This window comes from Cucurbita pepo, chromosome LG06 (genome assembly GCF_002806865.2).
Source record: "Cucurbita pepo subsp. pepo cultivar mu-cu-16 chromosome LG06, ASM280686v2, whole genome shotgun sequence".
NCBI lineage: Eukaryota > Viridiplantae > Streptophyta > Magnoliopsida > Cucurbitales > Cucurbitaceae > Cucurbita > Cucurbita pepo.
This window is the reverse complement of record NC_036643.1, coordinates 1,235,661-1,248,655: the sequence shown is the minus strand read 5'-3', so window position 1 is coordinate 1,248,655 and position 12,995 is coordinate 1,235,661. Positions and strand designations below refer to the sequence as shown.

The window sequence follows — 12,995 nt, the reverse complement described above, 5'->3', positions numbered from 1 at the left end:
CAAACACCGAGCGGTGTGCCAATGAAGAAGCTAAGTCCCCAAGAGGTGAATTGTGAGATTCCATACCAGTTGGAGAAAGAAACAAAGCATTCAAAGGTGTGGAAACCTCCCCTTAAAAATCGTGAGGTAGACAACAATATGGAATGCATAAAAATGGACAATATCTGACAGATGGACTTGGGCGGTTACTTACGGGATTAAAATTTGGGAGGAGAAATTGATAAACGTCATTAACAATAATCAGAAGACATTAAATTGAGTTGAAAAAATCAGGAAGCATGAGAAAACTCCAGAGTTGAAGGAGGCACATAATTCTTTGCCTCCAGAATAACAGAGAAAAAAAACCATCATCAAGGGCGATCTCAGTTATGGGGTCTTATTGAAATATCACTCATAATCTTCTATTTCATTTCCACAAACCTTGTAATATAGCTTATTATACTTCCAAGAATCCACCAACGTCCAATAGTCGACTTGGATGGATGGTCTCACTTGGTCCACCAATGGAGGAAATCTTTGCGTCTGTTGATCTTCTTCTGCAACTGAAGAATTCCGTAGAGTAATGCCTCAGCAGTAGGAGGGCAACCAGGAACATAGATATCGACAGGGACAATCCGGTCGCAACCCCGAACCACTGCGTACGAGTAGTGATAGTATCCACCACCATTTGCACAGCTTCCCATGGATATAACCCACCGTGGTTCTGGCATTTGATCATAAACCCTGCAGAGAACAACGAGTTAGGGCGTGCGAATTGATTTATCAAAATACCACAAAAGGGAGTTGCAGAGTTCAGAGGATTATTATGACGTAATCATTTAGAACATTTAGAACTTCAAATAAACACAAATTTCTCAACCGAATACATAAAGTCTAGTTCAGAGGATTCCAAAACCACATTCGTCCTAAAAGAGCTGTCAGAAGTAATCATTTCTATTTGTAACCTGGATTCTATGTTTAGAAACATAAAATGATCAAGTGTGTCAGACAGACGAGTGCCAATTGTTAACTCTGAATCGCTAGATAAACACACTTCCTGTGAGATCCCACATCGGTTGGAGAGGGGAACGAAACATTAACCTCTTCCTAGTAGACGCGTTTTAAAACCTTGAGGGGAAGCCCATAAAGGAAAACCCAAAGAAGACAATATCTGTTACCGATGGGCTTGGGTCATTACAAGTGGTATCAGAGCAAGACACCGAGCGGTGTGCCAGCGAGGATGTTGGTCCCCCAAAGAGGTGGATTGTGAAATCTCACACTGGTTGGAGAGGGGAACGAAGCATTTCTTATAAGAGTGTGGAAACCTCTCTCTAGTAGAAGCGTCTTAAAACCTTGAGGGGAAGTCGATAAGGGAAAGCCCATAGAGAACAACATCTATTAGTAGTGGGCTTGGGCTGTTGCATTTTCATTTTTATCACCACATGTCAAGATATTGTTGATCCCACAATGCTCACAGCCTTACAAAGTTCACTAATGCCTAGCAATAAAACCTTGTGCGTTGGTGAATGTCCAACAGGTCCGAAGTAAACCTTGAATGGCTCCAAGGCCTTGACCAGCATGGTTATCCTTGAGGTTAAAAGGCACAATTTTTGTTGAAAACCCTAAAGATTACAGAAACAATACATTAAGCACAGTCTTTCTTCAAGTTCTCATTGAAAAGAATGAATAAATCAAGGGATTTCCTAAACTTAGAAGAAGATCAAAACTCAACTATCGTAGCATTCTCAGATCAAACAACAAAGATAATGGTTCACCAACTGCCAACAGGAAGCTTGAGTTTCAAGCTTATAAATGAAGGCATGCAACATCCAGGCCAGTCAGCGATATGGAACTCTTAGAAGAACTCTTTAAACAAAGAATATCCATTAAAGGCAAGGGATGAAAATCTCGCCATAGCAGAAACAATCATAAACATTGACATACAAATACAGATAAGAAATGGTTGTATTTGAATTTAGTATGCCAAGTGCCAACCACATTGGAGTGATGGACACATTCCTTACCCAAAAATAATCTGAATCAGTGACCTCTCTGGCCACTAAACAACCTTGAATTATTTTGAGACACAAAAACATGTTATTTCACTCAAAATAAAGCACATCCTAATCTCCCGCAAGTACAAGCCATACAACCACATATATGAGACCAACAGCTCACAGAGTTTTGCATCTCATTGTCCTAATTGTTCCATTCTATGAGAAAATTTTCACGAACAGTACTTAGAGATTCCTTGGTCATATTAAAACTTCATTTTTACCCATCAAGATTAAACAATAAGAAGTCTAGCGTGAGGCTGGTATCTATATTGGTGTATTCCTCTAGACTTAGTTTCATTTCCCTCAATAAAATAGAAATTCATGCATGACAGCCTCATGTAAGCTACTTCATAATTTTTTTTCCCAACTAATGTCCAGGCCTTGGGGAAAATGTAACTACAGTGAGAAACACTTGACCCTGCTACCTTTAAAAGCCCAAGAAATCCATAAGATAGTAAATCCCAAGTAGATGGCCACCAAACCTTGCGCTCATTCCTTCAATAGATAAAACACAACTTAAAGAACTAACGCTGTACAGTGGAAAATATAATTATTTTGTGGCTTATAAACAGCATGAACAAAAACCAGAACTAAAATTAGAAGAGAATAGCTAAGAATCTTTTTCCATTGGACTTTATTAAGAAGTTAGCTATTGATATTATGACTTCAGCAATTCATGTCAGCTTGCAGACGTACATACTTTCTTGACATATTTCAGTATTAGGAGGTCTGTACATGATGCTTATTTCAAATTCATAGATTAACAAAATAAAGGGAAGGGACATCTTAAAAACTCATAGCTTTATTAACCACTCGAACATATAAAGAACAGACATAAATAGATGAGTACGAGAAATCATATGATTACTCAACTCAAACAACATTTTTCACACATCATGCCATGATGATGAAGCGAAGAAAACTGTGCACATGAACTAGTTTGAAGATTGCTTCATAAAATTTCCTTGTAAACCATGGGAGTCATATGTGATGGAGGAAATTCATGAAAACATATAACATGAACGTAGGTAAGAAAAATGATTTATCGAGACAATTTCCCAATTTGTATTCCACAAAAACTCGGTCAATCAAAAGTATCAAAAACAATCAACCCTTTTTTCATAAGGTTGACATAGAGGCCGAAGCATCGTATTCTTGAAAACCACTACATCTAATCAAAATCAATTTCAGGAAAAAATAAGTATACTACGAACATTACAGACGGGAATAATATCTCTACGAGTTTAGATGTGCAAAATAATTGCGCGCTACAACATCCAGGTGGGGAACAATCGACAAAAGGAACAACCCCAGAAACTGAAAAATTGCACAATTCTAAACTTCGATCTCAATATGAAATATGCCGTCAATCTACTAATTCAATCAATTATCCAGTTAGGTCCAAGAATTCTGCATTAAACGTAAACCTTCGAGCAAACAAATTTCTAATGCGAGGGAGAGAGGGAGAGAACTGACTTTCGAAGAGCTGGGGCCATCTTGTTGGTGAGGGTACCAGCAACAATCATGCAGTCAGATTGCCTAGGGCTGGGACGGAAGATGACACCGAAGCGATCAAGGTCGTAGCGGGCAGCACCAGTGTGCATCATTTCAACGGCGCAACAAGCAAGGCCGAATGTCATGGGCCAGATAGAGCCGCGGCGAGCCCAGTTCAAGAGGTCATCAACCTTCGAGATCACATACTCAGCCGCTTTGGGAAGCCCCGTCGGGGACGAGGTCGAAGGAGGCGGCGGCCTAGCATACGGTGTCGGAGAGGCGGTCGACGAAGAAGACAAAGCTGGGGCAGTGGTATGAAGAGAAAAAGCTCCCCGTGCAGCAAGCAGATGAGGGATGCGAGTGGAAGCTCGGCTCACGGCGGCCATTGCCACGGATCAAGATTCAGAACTTCCGATACAGACCGAAATGGAAAATGAGAACCAAAAATCCGCGAATCGGTATTATTCCTAATTACCAACGTCGTCTGTTCACGTGGCGCGCTATTGGCTCTACATCGAAACGACGTGTCGAATCCCTTTGGGCCCATAATATAAAAGCCCATACCATTTCATCCCAGCCCAGCCCATCCCAGCCCAATATCTCCGGTCTTTTCGGTAAATTCATAATCAGAATGTAGGGTTGTTTACGAATCTCCTCTATAAATATCTACTGAATCGTTGCTTTCGAATCATCGTCTTCCCCGCTTCGATTTCTCCTGCTTCTTTTTGAACTCTCCCTCCATTTCTTTTACTTATCTTCACTCTTTTTACTCTCGATCTGCATCGTTTTTGTTCGCTAAGAGATTCTTTTGAGATCTTGAATCGTATACTGTTTGTTCTTATTTCTAACATTTCGATTAAATGGGATATATTCGGAATTGGCTCTATAATCGAGTCAGCAGCAGACGCCGTTTTGGTGGCGATCCGACTGCCGCATGGAGCCGACATTTGGTTACCGGAAGAAGATCCTTGAAACTCACTTGTTTCAAGACACAATGCCCGGTCGACATTTCTTGGATTCTAAACCTATCATCTGCAAGTTCTTTTAAATTTTTTATTTTCTTTGATTTTTTTTTAGGTAGTTTTTTGGTTTTGAATTGGCACTCAAGTCAGACACGGGTGTTTGTTCTTTAATCTTACAACAAGCAACCTTTTGCACGGTGCCTATAATGAGCTGCTGAACACGATTGGGGGAAACATTTATTATGTTTTTTTGTATCCTTCAAATTTTAAGCAGCGAAATTGTGGATTCGTTTCCAAGTTTTAAATCTACTTCATGTTAGAATTATTCTTTGATCATACGCTTATTTATTAAGATTATTAATAATGAAAATGGTTATCTGCGTTTTTGTTGGATTGCCTTTAATCTGCGAGAAGCCTTATTGATATTAATTGTATATTCGTGGTTTAATTAGTTCACCAGGTTACCAGGTTATGTGGCCGTTTTCCTTGGTTCAATCCGGATTGTGGAGGGTTCACGGAAGCTTGATTCTGAATTCCTGTTCTTCGTTTTGTTAGTTTGTATGCTTTAAAATTCATAAGATATTGTTAGCATCATCGATGACAATCAAGGCAGATTAGAACCTGTAATATTACCAATTTCAGATAACATAAGAAATTCATTCTACGCTTTTGTTTTTGGTATTTTGTGTATCCTTCACCATATATCATTCATTTCCGCCCTGAGTCGTATTCTAAGAGTGATATTCTCATTAACCTGTAGTCCTAATCTGTCAACTCAGCTCAAATAATCTCAGTGAGCCTAGATTGTTACTTATTGATCCTCTTATGATTGTTACTTCTCTTATGTTCCAATTACTTCGTATAGTAACCATGTGTGTTGATAAACAATTTGGTATGTGGAAGTATTCAGTTTGAAGTTGACGTAAAATCTTTAGTGATTGTTATTATGTGTTCATATACCTAAAATCTTTAGTGATTGTTATTATGTGTTCATATACCTAAAATCTTTAGTGATTGTTATTATGTGTTCATATACCAGAAGTGAATTCTTGAGAAGAGAGGGGTGAGGTAGTATCACCTTAATTAAGAAGGGATTCACCCATCTATCCTCATCCATGGAATGGGATTAGTATGTTGTGTAATGTTTCTTGGATGATTCACATCGAGCTCTAATGAACACATTGGTTTATCCATGTGTTCCTGGCCTTGATAGCCCAGTCGTCACAACCATGCAATTATCAAGACCGAGGGACATGGGGACGTAAAACAAGAATCTTCTCTCATACCAGCTAGTGAAACTGCTAGGATCTGATAACAATGGTGGTAGCCTTGATGTTGTTGGATGAGAAATCATATCAGAAAAAATCGATTAAAAAATTAATTAATTGATATTTATCCCCCTTGAATGATGAACTTGGTGAATTTGACGTGGGATGGATGAGATCAATTGTAATGGGAAGGTGGGACCCGAAACCTCATACCCATGCTTCGGTGGAATTTCAATCTTTCGTTAGAGGTGGATCCACGTCATCTCCAATTTCGAAGATTCTGTTTCAGGAACTCTTCACCTTGATCAACGGCTCTGATTCATCCATGTTGGGGCCTGGTGGGTCCCATTTTGTGCATGCTTGAAGATTCGTTAAATTTAAGTGCGGTGATGGGGTTAATTTAATCAATTAAATGTCTATTAATTGGCAATTATTTAATTATGCAAACATCAACCAATTGATTGCGCCGTTCATTTCTTCTTTGCTGTCTCAAACACCCCTCCTCCACAAGAAATAAGTGTCAAATTATAAATTTGGCTGTTGGCTATATTTAAATTTTAAATTTCTTTATATTACTTTTATATTACAAGTTAAAATTATAGGATAAGGGTGTGCGAATGGTTTCTTTAGGTCACCGGTTGGAGATGGAGATAAGGGTGTGCAAATGGTTACATTCTTTATACTTTAGATCATTGGAGATAAGGGTGTGCAAATGGTTACATTCTTTATACTTTAGATCATTGGTTGGAGAGGGAGATAAGGGTGCGTGAATGGTTACATTCTTTATACCTCATTGGTTTGAAGAGGGTATCTAAGGGAAACAAAATATTCCAAAGTATTCCTTCCTTAGGTCATTGGTTGGAGAGGGAGAGGAGAAGAGCATTTCAAGGGTGTGTGAATGGTTACCTTCTTTATATTGGTTTAGAGAGGAAACCATAGAGGGAGAGGAGAGAGGAGAGGGTCTTGGGAGAAAAGTATTCATTATACGTGTGATTGGTTAGTGATTGGTTGGAGCTGTATGGATGGAAATTTCATAACGAGCAAAAGTAGACACTATCTACTAATGGTAGACTTGGGTTGTTCAACATCCACTGTGTTGTAGGTAGCGGAGAAGGAATAAGTGATGGTGTGGCAGAGGCTTGGAAATGCTATCCTTCTCCAAAACTCGACTGTTCCGTCGTTTGCCTTTTCAACAAATCCAAGATGTCAAAGGGAAAACTAAGAACCTACTAAACTAACAACTGTGGAGGTGAAACCCTGGCGTCGATACAGGTTAGAACCGCTGTTCTTAGTAGTCGGAGAGGCTATCCATGTCCGGGAGAGTGCTTCAAGCAGTTGCAATGATGGAGAATAACAACATATTTTGGAGTTAAATAACATGTGAGGTCGTTGAGAATAACAACAAATTTAGAGTTAAATAACACGTGAGGTCGTTTCATTTTTGCATGACTCCGTAGAATGACGGCTAAGAAAAATCACATTTATGGTATATTTAAAATATAATTTAAAATTTTCTCCAATCATAGGAATGGTAAATGAGAGAATCCAAATAAATATTGAATTAAAGAAAATTAAAATCATTATACATTAATACCAAATAATTATATATTTTAAAAAATATATAGATAAAATCATCTTATATTATAATTTAGTAATCGAATCTTATAATACAAATTCTGAAAATAATCGGACTTGGAAGTAATTAAATAAAAATAAAATAAGTCAAGTGGGTAGAGATTTCCTGCAGCACGTCTGTAGCATGATAGGCGGGGTCGTATTAGATACCATTCACCATGGTTAGATAATTAACCAGGGTTAGTTCCCGAGAGCGGACCCAATGGCCCTGCAAATTCATTCTGCTCCAAATGGGCCGTCGCACAGACCCATTTATTTTCCCCAAAATTAACACAGAAACTTGACGGCGTTGAAGATTCCGTTTGACGTCAAAAAAGGCCGTGAGGGAAAAAAAGGGGTAGGAACACACGAGGCGACGCCGTAACGCGGACATAGAGAGGGAACGATAGATGGAAGGAGAGCCGTTTGATGTGTGATGAACGGTGGAGAAAGCAGTGTGGGATTCAATCTGTAATGGAGGGTATAAAATTCCGTTTCTTCTAGGACGGGCCGAAGGGTGAGTTTTGTATTTGTTGAAAAGGAGGGACGAAGAAGAAGAAGAAGAAGAAGAAGCTCTCTGTAGTTCTTGTGGCGCTCCATCAAATCTCTTCCTTTTTTCATTTATTCTCTCCTTATTGGTCCGCAATCGGGACTAAGTTTAGTGTTCTCAATTCGAGTCTGAAATGCTGAGGATCTTTCATTTCTAGACAAGCTCGCAGGAGGAACAATTTCGTTCCTTGCTTCAATTTTTCTCCGTCTTCTGGAATTGATCTGTCTGAATGGAAAGTCAAGAGGCGTGATTGTTCTTCTTCTTTTTTTTTTTCGCGAATACGTTCGGGAGTTTTTTAGTTGTAGAAATTCGAAGTGGATTTGATTTCGGAGCGAATTTCGCTTCCTTATTTGGCCAATCGGGTTCGTTTCATTTGTAATCACCTGAAGGCGGTCTTGTAGTTTACAGAGGCTTGCGAATTTGTGAGAAATTCTTTCACTGCGTTGTCTGTTATTTTTGTTTTGCGTTGTGAAATGACTTCGTTAATTGATTTTCTTTAATCTGTATTTCCTTGCAGATGCATTTTAAACGGATTTAAGCGTTTATTGAAGAAAATCCGAACTGTTGTAAAGATTGGAGACTGGATATTGCCGATGGGAACACGCTTTTTCTTCGACAGTCGAAGAAGACAACTCTGAGAGATGGAACTCCGTCGTTGCAATTTGGTTTCTGATTCGCATTTTCGCAAAGTCTCAAGAGTACAAGAAGCAAGCATCGTCTAGTTTTTTGCTGCGTTTGGAATTTCTTTGAATCACAGGTAAAGAAAATTTTCCTGAATCGTAGATCGTGTGTATTTAACTCGGATTTTGAGATTTAGTCCGGGAGTTTGGTGTGCAGTTGTTTTGTATTGTGGCTTCTTTCGCTTTTCCCCCATTCGATGGTGGTGGTTGGGAGCGGAGAGGTTCTTTTTAAATTCAACTTCTATTTGATTCTTCGTTATTCTTCTTCTCACGGCACCAATCGCCCTCGTTTGCTTCCCTTTTGATTTTCCGCGCTGGTTTTTGTTTGCTTCAGTTGAAGTTTTCAGGTAATGCATCAATTTTATTGACCTCCTTTTCCTCCATTTTCAACTCTCTCTTGCTCTTCTTCAAGAAGTGTACTTCTTCCGTTATTCTTCTCTTCCTCATTTCGAAGAATCAGAGAATTTTTTTTATTCATCTGGTGACAGAATATCTTTCTCTGGGTGGCTTCTCGAATTTCCATCTCCAGAACTGTTCACGGATGGGATTTTCCCCCCTTTCGTTCTATGCCTGTTTTCTTCATTGGATTTCTCGCTATTTGGAGATACCAGTTTGAACCATGTTCTTCGTTTGAAAACATAGAAGGGGAAACTAATTCTTCGTGTGTTTTCGTCTTCGCAATATCAGCCGAATTTTCCCAGTTTTTGTTCTCATTTGATTTCGTCAATGCATTCACCATTTTTGGATTTCTGGCCTAGATCTAATTTCTTCCCCGCCCAAAAGGAAAAGAAACCTCCTCGTTTTGATTCTTGCAATCAAGTTTTCCCGATTTTGATCTCGCATAATTAAGTTCCCAGCAGAATTTCTGTTTTTTTTTTTCTTTTCTTTTTTTCCTTTTCTTTTTCCATAGCCCTCTCAATTATGAGTTATCTGAACTTGGAAATAGCCGGACGCTCGTCTTGTTTACCTGTTTTGTTGTTGAGTTTCTTTTTCCTTTTATTATTTAGCCCATGTGGGTGTTGGATGCAAAATCCAACACAATCTCTCCATCCATTTCCCCCTTCGCTTACTTTTGGAGATTAACCATGGTTTATCATCGAAACTAACTTGGGTTAGCTTAACTCCATTACAGTTATTTAAGAGCCTGATGGAAAGGGATCCACTGAGAAGCAATAATAGCTACGGCACCGCCAATAACAAAGTGGACACATCGGGGAGAAGCGGCGGAGGAGGAGCCGAAGCGTCGTTGCTATTGAGGTCCAGTTGCGATGCCACAAAACAGACTGCACCATCGTACTTCGTTTTGCAGTGGGGAAACCGGAAGCGGCTTAGATGCATGAAGGTCCAAGGCAGCAGAGATAAAACCGACCCCGCCGCTCCGGCTCACCGGACCACCGCCCGGGTCGACCGTCGAGTCGTAAGAGCCGACAAAGACTCCCCGAACCGGACCAGCATCACCCATTCTCCTGCCAATCACAGTAACATCAGCAATGGGTATTTGAATCTCCGGCAAAGAGCCTCATCGCCTCAGCTCCCCCCTCCTCCTCACCAGCGAATTCTCAGGTACTTACTTCTTCCCCCATTTGTTTAAACAATTCAAATATATGCTAATCTATAGTAGTGGATGATGTCTGATTACTTGAACTATGAGTGGAGTTCTTTTTAGTTCTTTTATTTGTTTTTTTTTTTTTTTTTAGAACATGGTTGGTATTCTGGTAGATAAATTAAGGACGAAATTATGAATAAAATATTAGAATTTGCGATTTGAAGTAAAGAAAAAGTGTAAGGAGGGAAGGTGCATTAAAGTGATGCGGAAATTGAAGGAGGTAGGGAAGATGGTTTGTGAATGATGAGCCAATGGGGCATTTTTTTGGTGGGCAACTCTGTGTTGGCATAAGCTTTTTGTAGCGACCAATGGGAGCCGTGGGATCATTAATTTGGGATTAGGAAAGGGTGGTGGTCCCCACACACACGCCCTCACGTCGTCGTCACACGTAATCTTAACCATCCTGAAAGAACTTGTTAATCGGACGGCAACGAAGAAGCCACATCCGTCCCATCCCCATCTTCTTACTTTTCATTAAAGAAAAGAAATTTAAGAGAGAGAGAGCATCATCCTGAGAGAAACAAAGAAAGAAATCAAGAAAATCCAAACCCAAAAAACCCCCCCTCCCCACATTCGCTTTACCTGTTCTCACCGATTTTAAAGATCCCTTACCCAAGGTCAATTTTGGAATTTTACTTCCCTTCTAAATCATCCCTCCCACGAGTTTCTGTTTTCACTTTTTTTTTTTTTCTTTTTCAAAATCTTCACTGCTTTCCTTCCGGTTTATCATTTACGATAATACTCCTACTTAAAACGCCTTTTCCTTTTTTTCCTTTTTTGTTCTGTTTTTTTATTAATTAGGAACTCAGAGACGGCGGGGGCGATGAGAGGAAACGGCAACGCCGGTGTTAGGGGAATTGCCTCACCGGACAGGGTGGCGCACGATAGACGAGGAAGCAACAACAACCACCACCATCATCACTCCAACAACAACAACAACAACAACAACAGCCATCACCACAATGACAATAACAACAAATCAGCTGCCACATCGGACACGGCGCACGATAGTAAAAAGGGCGGGTCTTCATCCGGTGGCAGTGGTGAGGCAGCCGTGCCCCAAGTGTGGCCGCCAAAATTCGCTATTGCTCTGACGAACAAAGAGAAAGAGGAGGATTTCTTGGCCATCAAGGGCTCCAAGTTGCCCCAGAGACCCAAGAAACGAGCCAAGGTTATCCAACGCACCGTCAACGTAAGCCTCCCTTTCTCATCCTCTTTTAACTATCAATTCATTATCTTTTGTTTCTTTTAGTTTGCTTTTTGTGTGGCATAGGAAGTGATCTTACTTAAAATTAAGAAAGAAAAAAAAAAATGAAATCGTAGGAATTTATTCATAGAAGTCCTTCCTGGGATGCTACAAAACAACACCGAAGCTTTCACGGGCTGCGTTTTGGGTCACATTCTTTTATGGGATAGGACAGGGTGTACGGTAATTTTCAGGTTGGCTGCTGTGCTGTTGTTTGTATCGCTCTCCTTGTCTTCTCGGCATTCTCGACATATGTCTGGGTAGAACCAAAACAAAAAAGGGAACAATTTTGGTAAAAAGCATGTCTCATTGTTTTACTATATAAAGAAAATAATTAATATTTATCTGGGGTTCTTCTTTAATTAAGTGAATCAAAAAAATTGAAGATAAATCTAAAACCGACTAAGGAAGCTCAGACGTCCTTGTTTGGGGGATAAAGTAAGGTTTGTTTGATGACTTCGGGCAAGTATAAATATTAGTAAATTGGGTTACAAAAGGGGTTAGTAGAGAGTAATTACTTGGGGGAGGGGGGGATTAGTTAAATAAATTGTACTAATTATAATTAATAGAATAATAAAGAGGATGGTCCGATGGAAATGGAGGTGCATCGGATGCCAATTGATTCCTAACATGTGTACGGTGATGATTGGGTGGGGGTTATCAGACTGCAAATGAATGGGCCCCTAACTTTTGTAAAGAAGGTGCTTTTTTAGATTGGGCCCCGAAGCAGTTGACTGATGAACCCCACCTCCAAACCATTATTATTTCACTTGATGATGCATAGTATATTGTGTTATTAAATGTGGGTGGCATTATTTTATTTTCGACGGGGTGTTGTTCGTTTGCTTTATTCCATTGAAATATAGGTACTATGTGTTGTAGTATTAACCATGGGGTTGGACGTTGGTTATGGTTGCAGCTGGTGAGTCCGGGGTCTTGGCTATCTGATCTGACTCTCGAGCGGTATGAAGTTCGGGAGAAGAAGATTTCTAAGAAGGTGAGTCTCTAGCTAATGATTTGTTATGGTTGATTCGATTTGATCGTGTTAGTTAATGGAGATTTATGATTAATGGTTTGATCATTGATGGCAGAGGCCGAGAGGATTGAAGGCAATGGGTAACATGGAGTCGGATTCAGAGTGAAATGAGTGAGTATCCTTTGGAGATGCCATTAATGTACAAACTCTATGGATTCCCTTTTTAAAAATGGTTATTAGCCAGATTGAAAGGGCAGAGCAGAGAAAGTAGGCAATTCTTTTTTGTTCCTTTCCTCTCTTATTTTATTCATTCATTCATCCTTCTTGAAAATGGCTTCGCTTCACAGTTTTATGGGTGAGTGGAATATGCCAATTGAATAAGCCAGCAAAGAGGGGTTTTAAACTTTAAAAGCTTTAAGATAGAGAAGAGAAGAAGTTTGTATGATGTTCTCTTGGTCGGGTGAAATTGTTTCGACGAGAGTTTTTTACACCGCCAGAATCGAGTTTCAGTTTGGTTGAAGATAATAGTTATATTGGTTTGATCTTGGTGCAAATGAAATGAG

At 39.7% G+C, this 12,995-nt stretch overlaps 2 protein-coding genes across 2 annotated transcripts; one reads left to right on the top strand and one right to left on the bottom strand.

Annotated features, from left to right (window-relative positions):
• Nucleotides 1–203: 203 nt before the first annotated feature.
• Nucleotides 204–3,979, bottom strand: LOC111796440 (NADH dehydrogenase [ubiquinone] iron-sulfur protein 7, mitochondrial-like). The gene is made up of 2 exons (XM_023679041.1): nt 3,513–3,979; nt 204–723 (listed from the first exon to the last, which is right to left on the bottom strand). The coding sequence occupies exons 1-2, from the start codon at nt 3,914–3,916 to the stop codon at nt 489–491; spliced, it is 639 nt and encodes a 212-aa protein (XP_023534809.1). The 5' UTR covers nt 3,917–3,979; the 3' UTR covers nt 204–488.
• Nucleotides 3,980–7,878: 3,899 nt separating this feature from the next.
• On the top strand, nt 7,879–12,760 carry LOC111797229 (protein kinase 4-like). The gene is made up of 6 exons (XM_023680179.1): nt 7,879–8,346; nt 8,442–8,681; nt 9,737–10,167; nt 11,012–11,402; nt 12,376–12,453; nt 12,548–12,760. The coding sequence occupies exons 3-6, from the start codon at nt 9,752–9,754 to the stop codon at nt 12,596–12,598; spliced, it is 936 nt and encodes a 311-aa protein (XP_023535947.1). The 5' UTR covers nt 7,879–8,346; nt 8,442–8,681; nt 9,737–9,751; the 3' UTR covers nt 12,599–12,760.
• Nucleotides 12,761–12,995: the final 235 nt, after the last annotated feature.